At 49.0% G+C, this 19,565-nt stretch overlaps 1 protein-coding gene across 1 annotated transcript in view; it reads right to left on the minus strand.

Moving 5' to 3' along the window:
• The window catches only part of LOC147700414 (trafficking protein particle complex subunit 10-like), a 74,368-nt gene that overhangs the window by 44,679 nt on the left and 10,124 nt on the right, over positions 1-19,565 (minus strand). Inside the window, exon 3 of the mRNA XM_086935830.1 lies at positions 19,338-19,515. Within this exon, the coding sequence (XP_086791956.1) occupies positions 19,338-19,515 (178 nt within the window). The remainder of the gene's footprint in view (positions 1-19,337; positions 19,516-19,565) is intronic.

Below are 19,565 nucleotides of genomic sequence, written 5' to 3' on the forward strand. Positions count from 1 at the left end.
GTTTCTGGCATTTCAGCCTCTTCGGCCCAGCTTGCTTGAATCCTGATGGAGCAGTGAGAAAGGGACTCATGTCTGAGTATACCCTGCCACACCTATAGTGGCCAAAATCGATTTACAAAAGGGGGTGGTGATGAACAGAGTGTCTGAATTGAGCAGACCACTCTTACCCAGTCCAAAGATCAGGGCTTGATCCATCACCGTTATTTATCTCACTGCCCCATCCCAGCTCAGAACCTGGCTATATGCAAATCAGTCTGTCCCTGGCCCAGTGCATCATGGGAACAGGGCAGACTAAACTACCAAGCCAATTCTTTACCAGAAAGGAGACAAGCTACCGGGGACCGGTTTCTGGCATTTCAGCCTCTTCGGCCCAGCTTGCTTGAATCCTGATGGAGCAGTGAGAAAGGGACTCATGTCTGAGTATACCCTGCCACACCTATAGTGGCCAAAATCGATTTACAAAAGGGGGTGGTGATGAACAGAGTGTCTGAATTGAGCAGACCACTCTTACCCAGTCCAAAGATCAGGGCTTGATCCATCACCGTTATTTATCTCACTGCCCCATCCCAGCTCAGAACCTGGCTATATGCAAATCAGTCTGTCCCTGGCCCAGTGCATCATGGGAACAGGGCAGACTAAACTACCAAGCCAATTCTTTACCAGAAAGGAGACAAGCTACCGGGGACCGGTTTCTGGCATTTCAGCCTCTTCGGCCCAGCTTGCTTGAATCCTGATGGAGCAGTGAGAAAGGGACTCATGTCTGAGTATACCCTGCCACACCTATAGTGGCCAAAATCGATTTACAAAAGGGGGTGGTGATGAACAGAGTGTCTGAATTGAGCAGACCACTCTTACCCAGTCCAAAGATCAGGGCTTGATCCATCACCGTTATTTATCTCACTGCCCCATCCCAGCTCAGAACCTGGCTATATGCAAATCAGTCTGTCCCTGGCCCAGTGCATCATGGGAACAGGGCAGACTAAACTACCAAGCCAATTCTTTACCAGAAAGGAGACAAGCTACCGGGGACCGGTTTCTGGCATTTCAGCCTCTTCGGCCCAGCTTGCTTGAATCCTGATGGAGCAGTGAGAAAGGGACTCATGTCTGAGTATACCCTGCCACACCTATAGTGGCCAAAATCGATTTACAAAAGGGGGTGGTGATGAACAGAGTGTCTGAATTGAGCAGACCACTCTTACCCAGTCCAAAGATCAGGGCTTGATCCATCACCGTTATTTATCTCACTGCCCCATCCCAGCTCAGAACCTGGCTATATGCAAATCAGTCTGTCCCTGGCCCAGTGCATCATGGGAACAGGGCAGACTAAACTACCAAGCCAATTCTTTACCAGAAAGGAGACAAGCTACCGGGGACCGGTTTCTGGCATTTCAGCCTCTTCGGCCCAGCTTGCTTGAATCCTGATGGAGCAGTGAGAAAGGGACTCATGTCTGAGTATACCCTGCCACACCTATAGTGGCCAAAATCGATTTACAAAAGGGGGTGGTGATGAACAGAGTGTCTGAATTGAGCAGACCACTCTTACCCAGTCCAAAGATCAGGGCTTGATCCATCACCGTTATTTATCTCACTGCCCCATCCCAGCTCAGAACCTGGCTATATGCAAATCAGTCTGTCCCTGGCCCAGTGCATCATGGGAACAGGGCAGACTAAACTACCAAGCCAATTCTTTACCAGAAAGGAGACAAGCTACCGGGGACCGGTTTCTGGCATTTCAGCCTCTTCGGCCCAGCTTGCTTGAATCCTGATGGAGCAGTGAGAAAGGGACTCATGTCTGAGTATACCCTGCCACACCTATAGTGGCCAAAATCGATTTACAAAAGGGGGTGGTGATGAACAGAGTGTCTGAATTGAGCAGACCACTCTTACCCAGTCCAAAGATCAGGGCTTGATCCATCACCGTTATTTATCTCACTGCCCCATCCCAGCTCAGAACCTGGCTATATGCAAATCAGTCTGTCCCTGGCCCAGTGCATCATGGGAACAGGGCAGACTAAACTACCAAGCCAATTCTTTACCAGAAAGGAGACAAGCTACCGGGGACCGGTTTCTGGCATTTCAGCCTCTTCGGCCCAGCTTGCTTGAATCCTGATGGAGCAGTGAGAAAGGGACTCATGTCTGAGTATACCCTGCCACACCTATAGTGGCCAAAATCGATTTACAAAAGGGGGTGGTGATGAACAGAGTGTCTGAATTGAGCAGACCACTCTTACCCAGTCCAAAGATCAGGGCTTGATCCATCACCGTTATTTATCTCACTGCCCCATCCCAGCTCAGAACCTGGCTATATGCAAATCAGTCTGTCCCTGGCCCAGTGCATCATGGGAACAGGGCAGACTAAACTACCAAGCCAATTCTTTACCAGAAAGGAGACAAGCTACCGGGGACCGGTTTCTGGCATTTCAGCCTCTTCGGCCCAGCTTGCTTGAATCCTGATGGAGCAGTGAGAAAGGGACTCATGTCTGAGTATACCCTGCCACACCTATAGTGGCCAAAATCGATTTACAAAAGGGGGTGGTGATGAACAGAGTGTCTGAATTGAGCAGACCACTCTTACCCAGTCCAAAGATCAGGGCTTGATCCATCACCGTTATTTATCTCACTGCCCCATCCCAGCTCAGAACCTGGCTATATGCAAATCAGTCTGTCCCTGGCCCAGTGCATCATGGGAACAGGGCAGACTAAACTACCAAGCCAATTCTTTACCAGAAAGGAGACAAGCTACCGGGGACCGGTTTCTGGCATTTCAGCCTCTTCGGCCCAGCTTGCTTGAATCCTGATGGAGCAGTGAGAAAGGGACTCATGTCTGAGTATACCCTGCCACACCTATAGTGGCCAAAATCGATTTACAAAAGGGGGTGGTGATGAACAGAGTGTCTGAATTGAGCAGACCACTCTTACCCAGTCCAAAGATCAGGGCTTGATCCATCACCGTTATTTATCTCACTGCCCCATCCCAGCTCAGAACCTGGCTATATGCAAATCAGTCTGTCCCTGGCCCAGTGCATCATGGGAACAGGGCAGACTAAACTACCAAGCCAATTCTTTACCAGAAAGGAGACAAGCTACCGGGGACCGGTTTCTGGCATTTCAGCCTCTTCGGCCCAGCTTGCTTGAATCCTGATGGAGCAGTGAGAAAGGGACTCATGTCTGAGTATACCCTGCCACACCTATAGTGGCCAAAATCGATTTACAAAAGGGGGTGGTGATGAACAGAGTGTCTGAATTGAGCAGACCACTCTTACCCAGTCCAAAGATCAGGGCTTGATCCATCACCGTTATTTATCTCACTGCCCCATCCCAGCTCAGAACCTGGCTATATGCAAATCAGTCTGTCCCTGGCCCAGTGCATCATGGGAACAGGGCAGACTAAACTACCAAGCCAATTCTTTACCAGAAAGGAGACAAGCTACCGGGGACCGGTTTCTGGCATTTCAGCCTCTTCGGCCCAGCTTGCTTGAATCCTGATGGAGCAGTGAGAAAGGGACTCATGTCTGAGTATACCCTGCCACACCTATAGTGGCCAAAATCGATTTACAAAAGGGGGTGGTGATGAACAGAGTGTCTGAATTGAGCAGACCACTCTTACCCAGTCCAAAGATCAGGGCTTGATCCATCACCGTTATTTATCTCACTGCCCCATCCCAGCTCAGAACCTGGCTATATGCAAATCAGTCTGTCCCTGGCCCAGTGCATCATGGGAACAGGGCAGACTAAACTACCAAGCCAATTCTTTACCAGAAAGGAGACAAGCTACCGGGGACCGGTTTCTGGCATTTCAGCCTCTTCGGCCCAGCTTGCTTGAATCCTGATGGAGCAGTGAGAAAGGGACTCATGTCTGAGTATACCCTGCCACACCTATAGTGGCCAAAATCGATTTACAAAAGGGGGTGGTGATGAACAGAGTGTCTGAATTGAGCAGACCACTCTTACCCAGTCCAAAGATCAGGGCTTGATCCATCACCGTTATTTATCTCACTGCCCCATCCCAGCTCAGAACCTGGCTATATGCAAATCAGTCTGTCCCTGGCCCAGTGCATCATGGGAACAGGGCAGACTAAACTACCAAGCCAATTCTTTACCAGAAAGGAGACAAGCTACCGGGGACCGGTTTCTGGCATTTCAGCCTCTTCGGCCCAGCTTGCTTGAATCCTGATGGAGCAGTGAGAAAGGGACTCATGTCTGAGTATACCCTGCCACACCTATAGTGGCCAAAATCGATTTACAAAAGGGGGTGGTGATGAACAGAGTGTCTGAATTGAGCAGACCACTCTTACCCAGTCCAAAGATCAGGGCTTGATCCATCACCGTTATTTATCTCACTGCCCCATCCCAGCTCAGAACCTGGCTATATGCAAATCAGTCTGTCCCTGGCCCAGTGCATCATGGGAACAGGGCAGACTAAACTACCAAGCCAATTCTTTACCAGAAAGGAGACAAGCTACCGGGGACCGGTTTCTGGCATTTCAGCCTCTTCGGCCCAGCTTGCTTGAATCCTGATGGAGCAGTGAGAAAGGGACTCATGTCTGAGTATACCCTGCCACACCTATAGTGGCCAAAATCGATTTACAAAAGGGGGTGGTGATGAACAGAGTGTCTGAATTGAGCAGACCACTCTTACCCAGTCCAAAGATCAGGGCTTGATCCATCACCGTTATTTATCTCACTGCCCCATCCCAGCTCAGAACCTGGCTATATGCAAATCAGTCTGTCCCTGGCCCAGTGCATCATGGGAACAGGGCAGACTAAACTACCAAGCCAATTCTTTACCAGAAAGGAGACAAGCTACCGGGGACCGGTTTCTGGCATTTCAGCCTCTTCGGCCCAGCTTGCTTGAATCCTGATGGAGCAGTGAGAAAGGGACTCATGTCTGAGTATACCCTGCCACACCTATAGTGGCCAAAATCGATTTACAAAAGGGGGTGGTGATGAACAGAGTGTCTGAATTGAGCAGACCACTCTTACCCAGTCCAAAGATCAGGGCTTGATCCATCACCGTTATTTATCTCACTGCCCCATCCCAGCTCAGAACCTGGCTATATGCAAATCAGTCTGTCCCTGGCCCAGTGCATCATGGGAACAGGGCAGACTAAACTACCAAGCCAATTCTTTACCAGAAAGGAGACAAGCTACCGGGGACCGGTTTCTGGCATTTCAGCCTCTTCGGCCCAGCTTGCTTGAATCCTGATGGAGCAGTGAGAAAGGGACTCATGTCTGAGTATACCCTGCCACACCTATAGTGGCCAAAATCGATTTACAAAAGGGGGTGGTGATGAACAGAGTGTCTGAATTGAGCAGACCACTCTTACCCAGTCCAAAGATCAGGGCTTGATCCATCACCGTTATTTATCTCACTGCCCCATCCCAGCTCAGAACCTGGCTATATGCAAATCAGTCTGTCCCTGGCCCAGTGCATCATGGGAACAGGGCAGACTAAACTACCAAGCCAATTCTTTACCAGAAAGGAGACAAGCTACCGGGGACCGGTTTCTGGCATTTCAGCCTCTTCGGCCCAGCTTGCTTGAATCCTGATGGAGCAGTGAGAAAGGGACTCATGTCTGAGTATACCCTGCCACACCTATAGTGGCCAAAATCGATTTACAAAAGGGGGTGGTGATGAACAGAGTGTCTGAATTGAGCAGACCACTCTTACCCAGTCCAAAGATCAGGGCTTGATCCATCACCGTTATTTATCTCACTGCCCCATCCCAGCTCAGAACCTGGCTATATGCAAATCAGTCTGTCCCTGGCCCAGTGCATCATGGGAACAGGGCAGACTAAACTACCAAGCCAATTCTTTACCAGAAAGGAGACAAGCTACCGGGGACCGGTTTCTGGCATTTCAGCCTCTTCGGCCCAGCTTGCTTGAATCCTGATGGAGCAGTGAGAAAGGGACTCATGTCTGAGTATACCCTGCCACACCTATAGTGGCCAAAATCGATTTACAAAAGGGGGTGGTGATGAACAGAGTGTCTGAATTGAGCAGACCACTCTTACCCAGTCCAAAGATCAGGGCTTGATCCATCACCGTTATTTATCTCACTGCCCCATCCCAGCTCAGAACCTGGCTATATGCAAAAAAAAAAACGGTGTTGGATCTGGCCCTGATCTCTTGACTGGGTGAGAGTATTCTGTTTAATTCAGAGACTCTGTCCCTCACCACCCCTTGTTGTAGACATTGAGTATAAGCGGGGAAACATGCGTGAATGTTAAAAGGATGCGGTTAAAGCCAACGTGAGCATAATAGAAGTGGAAAGACGACTGGGTCAGAAAAGTGAACCGCCATGATGGAGTGGTATGTAATAACGATAGTATGTTAGTGTGTAGGATAGAGAAGAGTGTGAAGAATATGGTGAACAAAGGAATGTAATTACTGTAAGAGAAACAGTGAAAGGTCTTGAAAAAAACAGGGTGCATCATAGATAAAGAAATTCCATTCTGTCGTTGAGCCCGTTTAACAAGTTACTTACCTTCGGTAACGATTTATCTGTAAGAAACAGTAGTCAGTATTAGATTCCTTACCTTAGAATATCCCCAGGCGTCGGACTGGATCCGGAAATTTTTGCGTAGCAGTACCCTTGGGCGTCGGTAGGCGTCATCTGCAGCTCCGCGTCCGTCGCGGGCGCGTGATGACGTCGCCGGAGTACTTAGACGCCACCTCGGCGTGCTGACGTCTGTTCTTAGACACAGCTTTTCCGCGCCAGGAACGCAGAGCCATGTTAAAAACCAACACTGGTGCCATTGAAACTAGGGCCCTGAAAGGGGATGACCTTAACCCTAGATATTGGTTCGCAGAACGGGGAGGATGGGTGGGGCGGTAAGGAATCTAATACCAACTACTGTTTCTTACAGATATATAGTTACCGAAGGTAAGTAACTTGTTTATCTGAAACAGGTTAGTATTAGATTCCTTACCTTAGAATAGATACCCCAGCAATACCAACCCCGGTGGTGGGTCTGCGAACCAATAATCACACCAGAAAGTCCTGGAGGACGGAACGGCCAAAGAAGCCATATCTCCGGACTTGGCTGTACAGGCAGTAGTGTCTTGCAAACGTGTGCAGCGAGGCCCACATAGTTGCCTGACAAATGTCCTGCAAGGGGACTCCCCGACCCAGGGCAGTAGTAACCTCCGTGGCCCGAATGGAATGGGCCCTCAGCCAGACAGGAGGTTCCTTCTTAGCCAAGGAGTAACAAGCCTTGATACACAAGATGACCCACCGAGAGATGGTCCGCTTGTGTACCGCCCTTCCCTTTTTAGCGCCCACATAACCAACAAAGAGTTGGTCACCCACCCGGAACTGGCGTGTGCGATCCAGATAGAATGACAGCGCACGTTTTGGGTCAAGACGGTGGAGCCGCTCTTCCTCCTTTGAGGGATGCGGAGGCGGAAAGAAGGTGGGCAAGGTGATAGACTGCCCGATGTGGAAGGCCGTGACAACCTTGGGCAGGAAAGAGGGTCTTGTCCACAACACAACCTGTCCGGATGGACAGAAAAAAAAGAGGTTTTGAGTTAAGAGCCTGGAGCTCACTCATTCTCCTGGCAGAGGTGATGGCAACCAGGAAAGCAGTCTTCAGAGTAAGAAGGCGGAGAGGACAGTTGTGAAGTGGCTCAAAGGGAGCGCACATCAGATTGGTAAGAACCAGGTTCAAGTCCCACTGAGGCATCACAAACGAAACAGGTGGAACGTGTGTGTGATGCCTTTTAGAAAACGAGTTACAATAGGGGACTTGAACAAAGAAGGTTGATCAGGCAGCCTTAGAAAGGCTGAAAGGGCAGAAAGGTAGCCCTTGATAGTACCCAGAGCAGAGCCCTGTTGGGCAAGAGAAAGAAGGAAGAGAAGAACCTCAGAAAGAGGGTCAGAAAGACGATCCACAGCCTTTGCTGTGCACCATGCCACAAATCTGTTCCACCTGCAGGCGTATACCGACTTTGTGGAGGGACGCCTGGCTGTCAGAATGATATTACAGACTTCAGGAGGCAAGTCAAATGGCCTCAACTGTCGCCGCTCAATCTCCAAGCATGTAGATGGAGACTGGACAGGTTCGGTTGGAGGACCGTCCCTTGCTGCTGCGACAGAAGGTCCTCCTGAAGAGGCAGACGAACCGGGGGATTGACTGACATACTGAGTAGCTCGGGATACCAGTACCTTCGTGCCCAGTCCGGAGCCACAAGGATGACTTGGGCCCTGTCGCGTTTGATCTTCTTCAGCACTCTGGGCAGAAGTGGTATAGGCGGAAAGGCGTACAACAGACCGCAACTCCACTCGCGACGAAAAGAGTCTCCGAGCGAGTGCCGCCTTGGAAATTCCAACGCGCAGAACTGATGACATTGCGCGTTCTCTTCTGTGGCGAATAGATCTAACCAAGGCTCTCCCCACTGCAGAAAGAGACCTTGCTTAAAAATGCATTTTGTTCTATAATAAAGTTAATAAAATAGATTTTGCAATGACAAGCTGGTCTGGTTTGTTTCCTTGAGTTACCATTAGTTAATCCATTGCCTATGATACTGAATTAAATGTATATAAAGAGTTTCTGATTAATTAGGTCATATGATTCAGTTGGTCAATTCATATCTCAGTCGTTTATGGGCCTAGTGTTAGATTTATGAATTATTGTGAGTATCGTGGTGTAGAGTTGTTCATATGGGACAGAATTTACTTTGGCCCGCTGGATCAAATCTTCCTTCCGTCAGAGTTCAGACGCCATTCATGATCCATCATGCACCGGCGGTTGAGCTCGTCCGCCCTGGCGTTCAGAGAACCTGCCAGGCGTTGAACCACCAGGGTCACGACCTGATGTTCCAGCCACTGCCAGAGGTGCAGAGCCTCCTGGCATAGGGTCCACGACCCCACCCCACACTGTTTGTTGCAGTACCACATGGCGGTGGTGTTGTCCGTGAACACCTGCACTACACTCCCCCTGACAGTAGGGAGGAATGCCTTAAGTGCTAGACGAATCGCCCGCAGCTCCAAAAGGTTGATATGGAGCCGGGATTCCGCCGGAGACCAGAGGCCTCTGATCTCCGCCTCCCCCATGTGGCCTCCCCAGCCCTGGAGGGACGCGTCCGTCACAACCACGTGCTCCGGTTGGGGAAGGGAGAGGTATCTGCTGCTGACCCAATCGCGGTCCGAGAGCCACCACTGCAGCTGTCTCGCAGTGCCCTCCGAGATCAGAACATGGTCGGACAGGTTGCCCTGATGCTGGGCACACTGAAACTTCAGGTCCCACTGCAGAGCCCGCATCCGCCACCGGGCGTGATGCACCATAAGGATGCAGGAGGCCATCAGCCCCAGAAGCCGCAGCATCAACCTGACCAAGACCCGGGATAAAGGCTGAAAGAGTGAAATCAGAGCCTGAATATCCCGGACCCGCTGTTCGGGTGGATAAACCCGGAACTGTGCGGAGTCGAGAACCGCTCCGATGAAGAGAAGCTTCTGAGAGGGGCACAGGTGTGACTTCGGCACATTGTTGGAAAACCCCAGCTGGTGCAGGAGGTCTGCCGTTGTCTGGAGGTGGCTGACGACTGTCTGAGGCGAGCCCGCCTTCAACAACCAGTCGTCTAGGTAGGGAAAGACTGAAACCCCTGATCTGCGCCGATGAGCTGCGACCACCGCCATCACCTTTGTGAACACCTGTGGGGCGCTTGTAAGGCCGAAGGGGAGCAAGGTAAACTGAAAATGCTCGTGGCCTACCGTGAACCGCAGGCAGCGTCGGTGGGCCGGCAGGACGGGGATGTGGAAATAAGCGTCCTGCAAGTCCAACGCTACCATCCAGTCTCCTGGGTCCAGGGCAGCTAGGACCTGAGCCAGTGTCAGCATTTTTAACTTCTTCTTCCGGAGGAAGCCGTTGACGTTCCTTAGGTCCAAGATAGGGCGTAGGCCCCCTTTGCCCTTCTTGGGTACCAGAAAGTAGTGGGAGTAGCAACCACACCCTACTTCTGGCCCAGGAATGAGCTCGATGGCCCCCTTGGCCAAGAGGGCCGTAACTTCCTCCTGCAGAAGTCGCAAATGATCCCCCGATACGCTGTGGTACTGCGGTGGCATGGCTTGAGGGGGTCGCCTCGAAGAGGAGGGAGTAGCCCCTTCGGACGATTTGCAGCACCCACCTGTCCGATGGGACAGTGCTGGTGGAGTTGGTGGCGAACCCTGCCCCCCACTGGCGTCACATGGGCCTGAAAGCACGGACTAGGAGGGTTTTGAGGCGGATGCTGCGGGGGAAGGTGTGGACTGGCCTCGCCGCTGTCCCCAACCGCCGCCACGGCGGTTTCCACGGCCGCCACTGCGTTGGTTGTTAGTCTGCGGTGCGTGGCTGGCAGCACGTGTGGTGGCGCCCCTTCCTTGGCCACGAAAGGAGCGAAAGGCACCCGTCTGCTGGCGCGGGCCGAGAGGCCCAAGGACCTGGCCGTAGCCCTGGAGTCCTTAAAGTGCTCAAGCGCATGGTCTGCCTTGTCGCCAAAAAGACGACTGGCATCAAACGGCATGTCCATAAGTGTATTCTGGACATTGGCCGAAAAGTTGGCTGACCTCAAACAGGCGTGGCGACGAATCGCCACCGTCATTGCCATCGCTCTGCCCAGTGAGTCAGTGGTATCCAGCCCAAACCGGATAGAATACCGTGCCGCATCCCGGCCTTCCACAAGGTCTTGGCCGAGTTTGGCCGGTACCTCCAACGGGCACTCTGGCAGCACTTACGCGACTGTGACCCACAGAGAGTGGGTGTAGCGGCCCAAGAGGCATGCAGTGTTGGAAGACCGCAGTCCCAGACTCAGGGAGGAGAATACCTTCTTGCCGTACTGATCATACCTCTTGGATTCCCTGTCTGGCGGAGCCGACGGGAATGCGGTCTGGGAATTGGAGGCCTGGATGACCAGGCTCTCGGGTTTGGGGTGGGTGGACAGGAAACATGGGTCGCCCGGGGCCGGGCGGTGGCGTCTGGCCACGTTCCTATCTGCAGGCGAACCTGTAGCGGGCCTGGACCAAGTGCCCAAAAGAACGTCAGTCAATGCCTCATTTAACGGCAGCAGAGGCTTCGCCGAGCTTAACTGCGGTTTAAGGACCTCAGTGAGGAGGTTAGTTCTCACAGCCGCGACGGGGAGCTCAAGGCCCAAGGCCTTGGCCGCCCGCGTTAACACCACACTGTAGGTTGCCCCCTCCTCCGAAGCCATGATAGGAGGCGAGACAAAACCAGTGTCTGGCGAGGTGTCCAGACCACTGGCATCCCCAAGTCCACCTGTCCAGTCCTCCTGGGACTGACAGTCACGTGTCAGAGGGTCTTCAGACCCCTCCCAATACTCCCCATCACCCATCCCCTGATAATCAGCGTTGTCAAAAGATGGGGCCGGCTCGTTGAAGTAAAACTCCCCAAGCGGCGTCGAAAGCGGTGCCCAGCGGCGCCGTTCCGACGCCGGAACCGGATCGAGGGAGGTATTGGGGACGGCGCCGGAGGTGACAGCTGGGGGACCGGCGCCGGTGAGGTCGTGAGGTCAATCAACGACGACCCGGATCCAGAAGCGGATCCAGTAGGGCCCTGCGGCGCCGTCGGGGCCGAAGCACCCGACGGCGTCGGGCCAAAGCACCTGACCCGCTAGGGCCCCCAGACGGGTCAGCTGGGCCCGAAGGCGCCGCAGAGCCCGTCGGAGGAGGGAGGGACCTCATGGCCATGAGGAAGCGCTCAATCTCCTCCGGTGTCGCGTGCTGCCCATGGACCGGAGGGTGTGGGGCAGGCCGCGAAGCCCGCGACTCCGAAGGAGCCGCGTGGGCGGTGTCACCCGAACCCCCGGCCGCGTCGCGCGAGCGTCGAGGGGAGCCAGAAGAGCGATGACGTCTCTTCGACTTCTTGTGCTTACCTGACAACTTCTACCCGGAGGAGTGATGTTGACTCCCAGAGCTCTGATGGCTCCGACCCTGCGACCGGTCCCTCGACCTCAGTCCGGACCGGGACCTCTCGCGGCGCAGGGCCGACGTAGTCGACGCCGAGACAGTGGAGACACCGATGGTGAGGGTCGGTGACAGACATTAGTCAGTCGCAATCCTCACAAGGCTTGAAACCTGGCATCCCTATCGGCACCGTCCAGAGTCGAAGACTCAAGAAAAATGATCAAAAGGGATCGTAAAAAGTTTAGTCAAAAAACGACTAAGGTACCACTTTTTCCGGATCTGCGCTGCTGGCGCAGAAAAAAGAAGAACTGACGTCAGCACGCGGAGGCGGCGTCTAAGTACTCCGACGACGTCATCACGGCGCCCACGACGCCGATGACGGTCGCGGAGCCGCAGACGACGCCTACCGACGCGCAAGGGCACTGCTACGCAAAAATTTTCGGATCCAGTTTGACCCCTGGGGATATTCTAAGGTAAGGAATCTAATACTAACCTGTTTCTTTCAGATAGGTTGCATAGTGCACAGGTATCGTATCCAAAAGTTTTCTCTCTGGAGCAATCTTTTCTTGCTGTTCACGCCTTCAACCTGTAGCACATTTTCAAGCACTAAGAATTGCAGTTGTGAAACGTTATGTCTTTTCTCCAAAAAATGGGCAGCTACAGTAGACTTTATGTTGTGAGTTCTGATGTTACTCTTATGTTCAAGAATACACGTACGTATTTTCAGTTCAGTGTGGCCAACGTAACAAAGACCACATGGGCACTTGAGTAAGTATATGACATTGGAGGTATTGCATGTAGCGTTAACTTTGTTTGATGATGGTGCCCTTCATGGGGTGATGAATGCTGTTACCTTGTATAGAATGATTGCAGTTGCTGCAATTGTAGCATGGTACCAAACCCTTGTATTGTATGGTATTAGAGTCTTCAATTGGTAATGTTAAAAGATATTTCAGATTAGGACCTCTGGTGTATGAAAAGAGAGTGCTCGTAAAGTCCTTTGAAGTCTGGTTCCCTACTAAGTTCTGGTTCCCTACTTAGCAAAATACCATTCCCTCGTACCTGGCTGTCAAGGAAGTAGTGCTATGTGAACCAATGCACTGAGGACTACTTTGGGGCATGAATAATGTCCAGGCATACACTCCGCATTCCAATGCAGTGGTGGCAGCCTTAGCCCTGCTGGAATGTGCTCTCATGCCTTTTTTTTCAAAGCGTAGAAGATATTGATGTAGAGGACTACCCCCCTCGATATAGCCCTTTTTTTTGCACTGCCTTGCATTTGTTTGCCCCAGAGAACACCCCCAAAAAAGTGGATTGTCTACCTGATGGTCTTTAGTGTGATCTATGTAAAATCTTTTACCTGATGGGGTCTCGCCTCAGCTTTCAAAGAGTGAGTTGTAAAGAACGCGGGGAAAGGGATGGTCTACCCAACATGAAAAGGAGTCATGATGTTAGGCAAGAAGGATGCCTGAGTACTTAGCACCAGTTTGTCAGGAAAAAAGGTGGTGTGGGGTGGGTGATCGAGGCTAAAGTTCACTCATACTATGAGCTGAGCTGAAGTGGTCAGAGGACGCAAACAGCAGCTGTGCATAGGTTTGACGGGAGTACACATGAGAAAAGTAAGGACAAAATTAAAGTCCCATTGTGGTATTCAAATGGTTTTGGAGGGAACTTGTATGCAAAACCTTAATGAAAATGCAACAGAAGAAGAAGTGATTTAAATAAAGGTAGTTGGTCTGTTAAAAGCTGAAAGGTCCAATAAATAACCTTTAATAGTGCCCACCGCAAGACCTTGCAGGGCCAAAGACAAAACCATCAAAACATCAAACAATTTGGTTTGCAAGGGGTCTGTCTAGCGGCTTCCACAACAGGCCACAAATTTGTCCTAGCACCTGGCATAATTTGCCCTTGTTGAGGGATGCCTGGAAGAAAGGATAACATCCACGACCTCAGGTAATAGATTGAACGCAGTCAATTGACGTCTCTCAGTCTCCACGCATGGAGGAGCAGAAGCATGTCCTTCTGCTGCAACACAAGATCCTCCCAGAGCAGTAGCCTAATCAGAGGACATATGTTTGTGCCCAGAAATTCTGGGTACTATATTCTTCTGGTCCAATCTGGAGTCGCCAAGATGATCTGGGCCTGGTCATTACCAATCTTCCTCCCAACTCAGGGAAGGATAGGCAGAGGTGGAAAGGCATACTTTGTTCCACTCTAGTTGGAATAAGTCCCCCAGAGAGCTTTCTTGGAAACGCCAACACACAAAGTTTTTCACACTGGATTTTCTCAACAGTGGCCAGCCAGAGTTCTCCTCGCTGCTGGCTCAGCTCTTCCACCCTATCATTTAAGGATCCCAACAGGTGTTTCACAAGCAGGGAGATGTCCGGATGCTCCTGCCAACTTCAGAAGTGCTTTTGACACCAAAAATTGCCGCCCCACTTATTCCATTAGCCCTTGATTATAGGCAACACATCAACTTTGGTCAGATATGTTAGGTATTTTATTTACCTTTTGTTTTCAAATCTTTTTATGAAAAAATCATAACTTCTCATGACAGAGAAGGAACACTACACGTATAACACATAAGTACATCAACTATATTACAACATTTATAAAGTGGAAAAAAATCACAAGGTGAAACATACAAAACAACTGTACCAATTTCAGACTGTTCAAAAAAAGGCAAGTCAAATTTACAAGCCTCAATGACCATCAATGAACGAAGTTTTAAGAACAGTATTAGACTCTCAATGATCAAGAATTTCATCTCCTTTCTTGATCATTGAGAGCTTTAGACTCACATCATTTGTGCAATGTGAAATCTCCTTGTTAATGTGATTCTGTCTAATACTGTTCTTAAAACTTCGTTCATTGATGGTCATTGAGGTAAATAAAATACCTAACATATCTGACCAAAGTTGATGTGTTGCCTATAATCAAGGGCTAATGGAATAAGTGGGGCGGCAATTTTGGGTGTCAAGAGTATTTACAAGGTCCAGCCTTCCCCATTTTCCAAGGACCTAACTCCTTTCTTCTTTAAAAAAAAAACTTCAGAAGTGCAGCATCTCTAGGCAAAGGACCCAACGCCAGCCTGCTTGTTCAAGTGCCACATGGCAGTGCTGTTGTCCGTGAGAACCTGTACAAGCCTCCCCCTTTGATGGATGGTAGGATTGAGCGATTTATTTGGGCCTGGGCAAGAGACTTCTCATCTTCACCTCCTCTACCAGAGTTGCATCCGGTACCACCATCTGCTTGGAGTGGGGCAGGGTGGGATATGCAACTACGCAACCTGCGGGTCCAAGGCCATCCAGACTCCTGGATCCAGGGCGGGCAAAACCTGGGCCAGCGTAAGCATTTCGAATCGGTCCTTCTGCCTGTAGGCAATAAGAGGGCGAAGAACTAAGATAGGGCAGCGTCCTCTATCGTTCTTCGGTATGAACAGCAGGAGTAACAACCAGTTACTATCTGTTTGTGGGGAACCCTCTCGCTGGCCCCTTTGGCAAGTAGAGCTTGTAGATCCTGCAGCAAGAAGGAAAGGAGCTCCTTTGAGAGCCGCTCTAATGTGGGATGAAGCTGCTGCGGGTCAGAAAGGAACCAGAGCATAGCCCTGTTGGATGATCTGGACGACCGATCTGTCAGACATGATGGATTGCCAACCTGGGAGAAGTGTTAAACCCTGTCCCCACATGGTGGGTAGATGCTGCTAAGGGAAAATGAAAGCTGCTTGGCAGCTAATGTAGCAGGGGAGGGGGGCTGGGAAGATAGGTGCCCGTGGGGACTTGCGCAGTGTCTGCCTCAACACGTCCCTGGCCATGAATAGACTGGGGTGAGATCTGTGGGGGTAATCAGAAGCTGCCTATAGACCAAATCTTTAGAGTAGCCCATGAATGGCCAAAACTGGTAGGGAAACTGTGATGGGTTGAGTGGATTGAAAAACAAGATGTGACTCAGCTCTCCTTAAAACCTTCTAAGGCAGAGTGAGCTTTTTTCACAAAATAGGTGAGGTCCTTCAAAAGGCAGGGGATGCCTACAGGTCTCCTGAGAAACTTGTGGATTGCATCCATGCATGGCGACGGAGCAGCACTTTAGTGTCGACTGCTCACCCCAGACAATCAGAACTATCCAGGCCAGCATGAATTACTTATTTGACTGCATCTTGAACGTTTGAGCCAACAAGGCCGTACGCTTTTCTGGGACTGCCGTCAAGATTTCACGGACCATGTCCTAGAGAGCATTCGTGTAGTGGCCTAACATACAAACAGCATTAACCAAACTCAAGGGTAGGCTAGCTACATTATTTTATTGATGAACACCTCAATTCTCAGTCTCCCTGTTCGGGTGAGCGTCCTAAGGAATGAACAGGGATACACATTACAGGTGGAAGCCTTGCCCAGCAAACTCTGTGGAGTAGGATGCTGCATAAGCAGATCTCTGTGGTGTTAGTCTGTGGGGTCTGGCCACCTGCAGGTTAATTAGCAGGCAAGAGCAAGGCTGAGACCAAGTGCCCACTAGTGCATCAGTCAGGGCTACGCTGAATGAGAGCAGAGACTAAGAGGATGCAGCTTCACCCGCAGAGCTTTCACAAGGACGTCTGTTTTAACTTCTACAGAAGGCAGTTGTAGGACCAGGACCCCGCAGCACATCTAATTAGAACTGCAAGGAAGCTTTTCTTCTAGTGGTGTCCCAAGAGGTGAAACCCACCCAATATCAGAGGAACTATCAAGCCAATTGGTCTCCTATAGGTCCATATATAAAGCAGTCTTCATTGTAATGCTGGGTAAATCCTTCCCATCATCACCATTGTCATCTCCAGAACGACATCTTTGGTCTGAATCGGAACCAAAAATATGATGGATAGTTTTAGACAGATTACAGACATGGATTAATGACTAGGGCATTTTAAGTGATGTTCAGTATGGTTTTAGAGCCAGGGTAGGAACAAACAAGCAGATTTTAAACCTTAATATTTTAATAGGTGAATACACGCAGGCAAAAAAAAGGGAAAATCTATTTGGCCTTCGTAGACCACACAGCTGCTTTCGATTGCGTTGTACATAACAAAGTGTGGGGGGTTCTTAATGAACTAAAGGTTGATCCCGTTTTAATTCAGTTTTAAAGGAGTTATATTCCGGAGCTACAGCAAAAGTCCGTTATGGAATAGAGGGTGAGTGCACATCCCCATTCAAGGTAGAACGGGGCGTGAGGCATGGGTGGGTCTTGGCACCTCTCTTGTTCTTATTATATACTAACGCCCTGGAGCAGGAGCTGGTCACACACCAGGGACCCCCAATAGTAAATTCGCGACCAATATCATCCTTATTATATGCTGACGACGCGGTAATTATGGCGGTACCCAGATCGGCTTGCAGATGGCGCTTTCCTTTTATACCTGTTTTATGGATAAGCTGGGCTTAAAACTGAATGCTAGGATAAGTTTTGTAATGTCGTGTGGGAGGGGAAAGATAACGAACAAAAGCTATAGGGCAGGAGGGGATAAGGTGGAAACAACCAATTCGTTCAGTTACTTGGGCATTTTATTTGATAGATCCGGCTCTTGGACTGCAGCAGTTAAAGCCAGGAGCTTACTTTTTATGAAGTCTATTGCGGCCCTAGCAAACTTCTCAAAGAAACTGGGGAAAAGGCCACCAGAAATTTTAATAAAAATCTATCAAGCAAAATGCGTAAGTGTAGCTGTGTATGGGGCTGGTATTTGGGGTTTTCAAAACAGTCTTTCAATTCAATGCATAGAAAACGCCTTTTCAAGATTTGTCTTATCAGTCCCAACACGTGCCCCAGTTTTTAACTGTCACGCTGAACTAGGGCTGGCTTATATTTCCGATTTAATCAAGGCCCAACCTCCACTGCTTTGGCACAGAATATGGTCTACAGAGAGTACGGGCCTGAACAGAGAAATAATAAAATACGCAATGAGCCTAGAAAATGCCCACAAAATTACATGGCGAAATTATATAAAAAAAATGTATGCACGATATTGGTTACCCGGAATATTACACAACGCTGATATCATGAGGTCTATCAGTCGAAAAGAGTTTAAAAAGCTTTGTATGAACCATCTGGAAGAAATTAGGCAAACCCTCGAGTTGGTTAAACTTACGGTGGCTTTACATCAAATCATCGTTATCACGTGCGATATTCAACCCTATCTGATACATGTTACGGATAGGTACGGCAGAGATCTATTGACCAGATTTAGAATCGGTAACTTCCATCGTTTGATTTCCCTCCCTGTCATAAACGATTGGTCAAAGGAACTCTGCTGCTGTCCTTGCGATAACATTTCTGTGCAGAGTACCATACACACAACTCAGTTCTAAGTTCTATAGCAGTGAAAGGCACAGATGGTTAATACCCCTATTGACCGCCCAGTCTTTATGCACTTACAGATGCTGGATAATTTTGACTGTATTGGATCAATGGTGGGCGACTTAAAGAGTGTCATGAGGGCCAGAATTTTTTTTAAATAGTTACATCGATATATTCGAAGTGTGTTGGCCCTCCTTATTGTGAAATGGATTAATTAGGCTAGTTCTGGCTAAACAGGGAATTATTGCACTTGCACTTTCTAAAGGTTTGATAAATCAACTATAATAACTATGTACACATGAATTCTGTTTCTTTTTAATGTGATGGTGTATTTTTATATGATTTTTTAATCTTAAATCGAATAAAGCTTGTTTCTTCTTCAGTTACTTCAAACCTTTACTACAGGAATTGTCATACAGATTTTAAGATGTATTGCTGTTATTGTCAACAATTGTTATTTATTCACTGTGAACTTTTTTAAAAGGTGCAATTTTTAAGATCTAAATGGTAATTTATGTTTTGCGAATGTATTCTTTTTTTCCATTTAATATTATGTGTAACTGTTATCTGAGGAAGGCATTTATATTGTTTCTATGCAATTCTTGCCCAATAAAACCATATTGAACGGATTGAAATATATTTGGTTTTTGCAAGTGTGCATTTTTTTGTTTTTGCACATTATACAATAAGTGTACAATGTCTAAACGTAAATAAAATTAACAAAAAGTAAAACTGCTTCTTTTAACAGTAGCATCATATGGTCGCAAATAAGTACAACGTAACCCATCAGAAAACATTACATTAAAGCAGAAACAAAAAATGATTAGTCTATTAGTCCTGACACCGAAGTGGGCCTACATTTGCACAAATAATAGTGATGGATTAAATGGAGCAGATGGCTAAAAGTGGTCTGACACTTTGCCATACTGCAGGGAATTGACCTAAAATGTGGCAAATTGAAATAAAATGTGAATTAGAGCGATGGATGAAGTCCACTTTTATTATTATGTATTTTTGGGAAAATAAAGATAGAAAAACAATTAAAGTTGTCTCTAGTCTCCAAGTGCAGATCTCAGGTGTCACATCAAGCCTGCTGCACATCAATAGGTGACTCACCTTCATAAAGCAACTTGGTACTGCAGTATCCCTCTGATTCGGTCAGTGCCTCGTCCTTGTCCACGTCTACCAGGTCGAGTAATCGAGTGATTGAGACTTCCAGTGAGCACAGGGATCCTGTTTTACAGTACTCAAACCCCAGTGGAGGGTGGATTTCAGACTTCACATTATACAAGGTCTAAAAAAAGAAGATGAGGTTCATCAAAGATACACCAAGAAAGAGTGTAC

This window comes from Lissotriton vulgaris, chromosome 8 (assembly GCF_964263255.1).
Source record: "Lissotriton vulgaris chromosome 8, aLisVul1.2, whole genome shotgun sequence".
NCBI lineage: Eukaryota > Metazoa > Chordata > Amphibia > Caudata > Salamandridae > Lissotriton > Lissotriton vulgaris.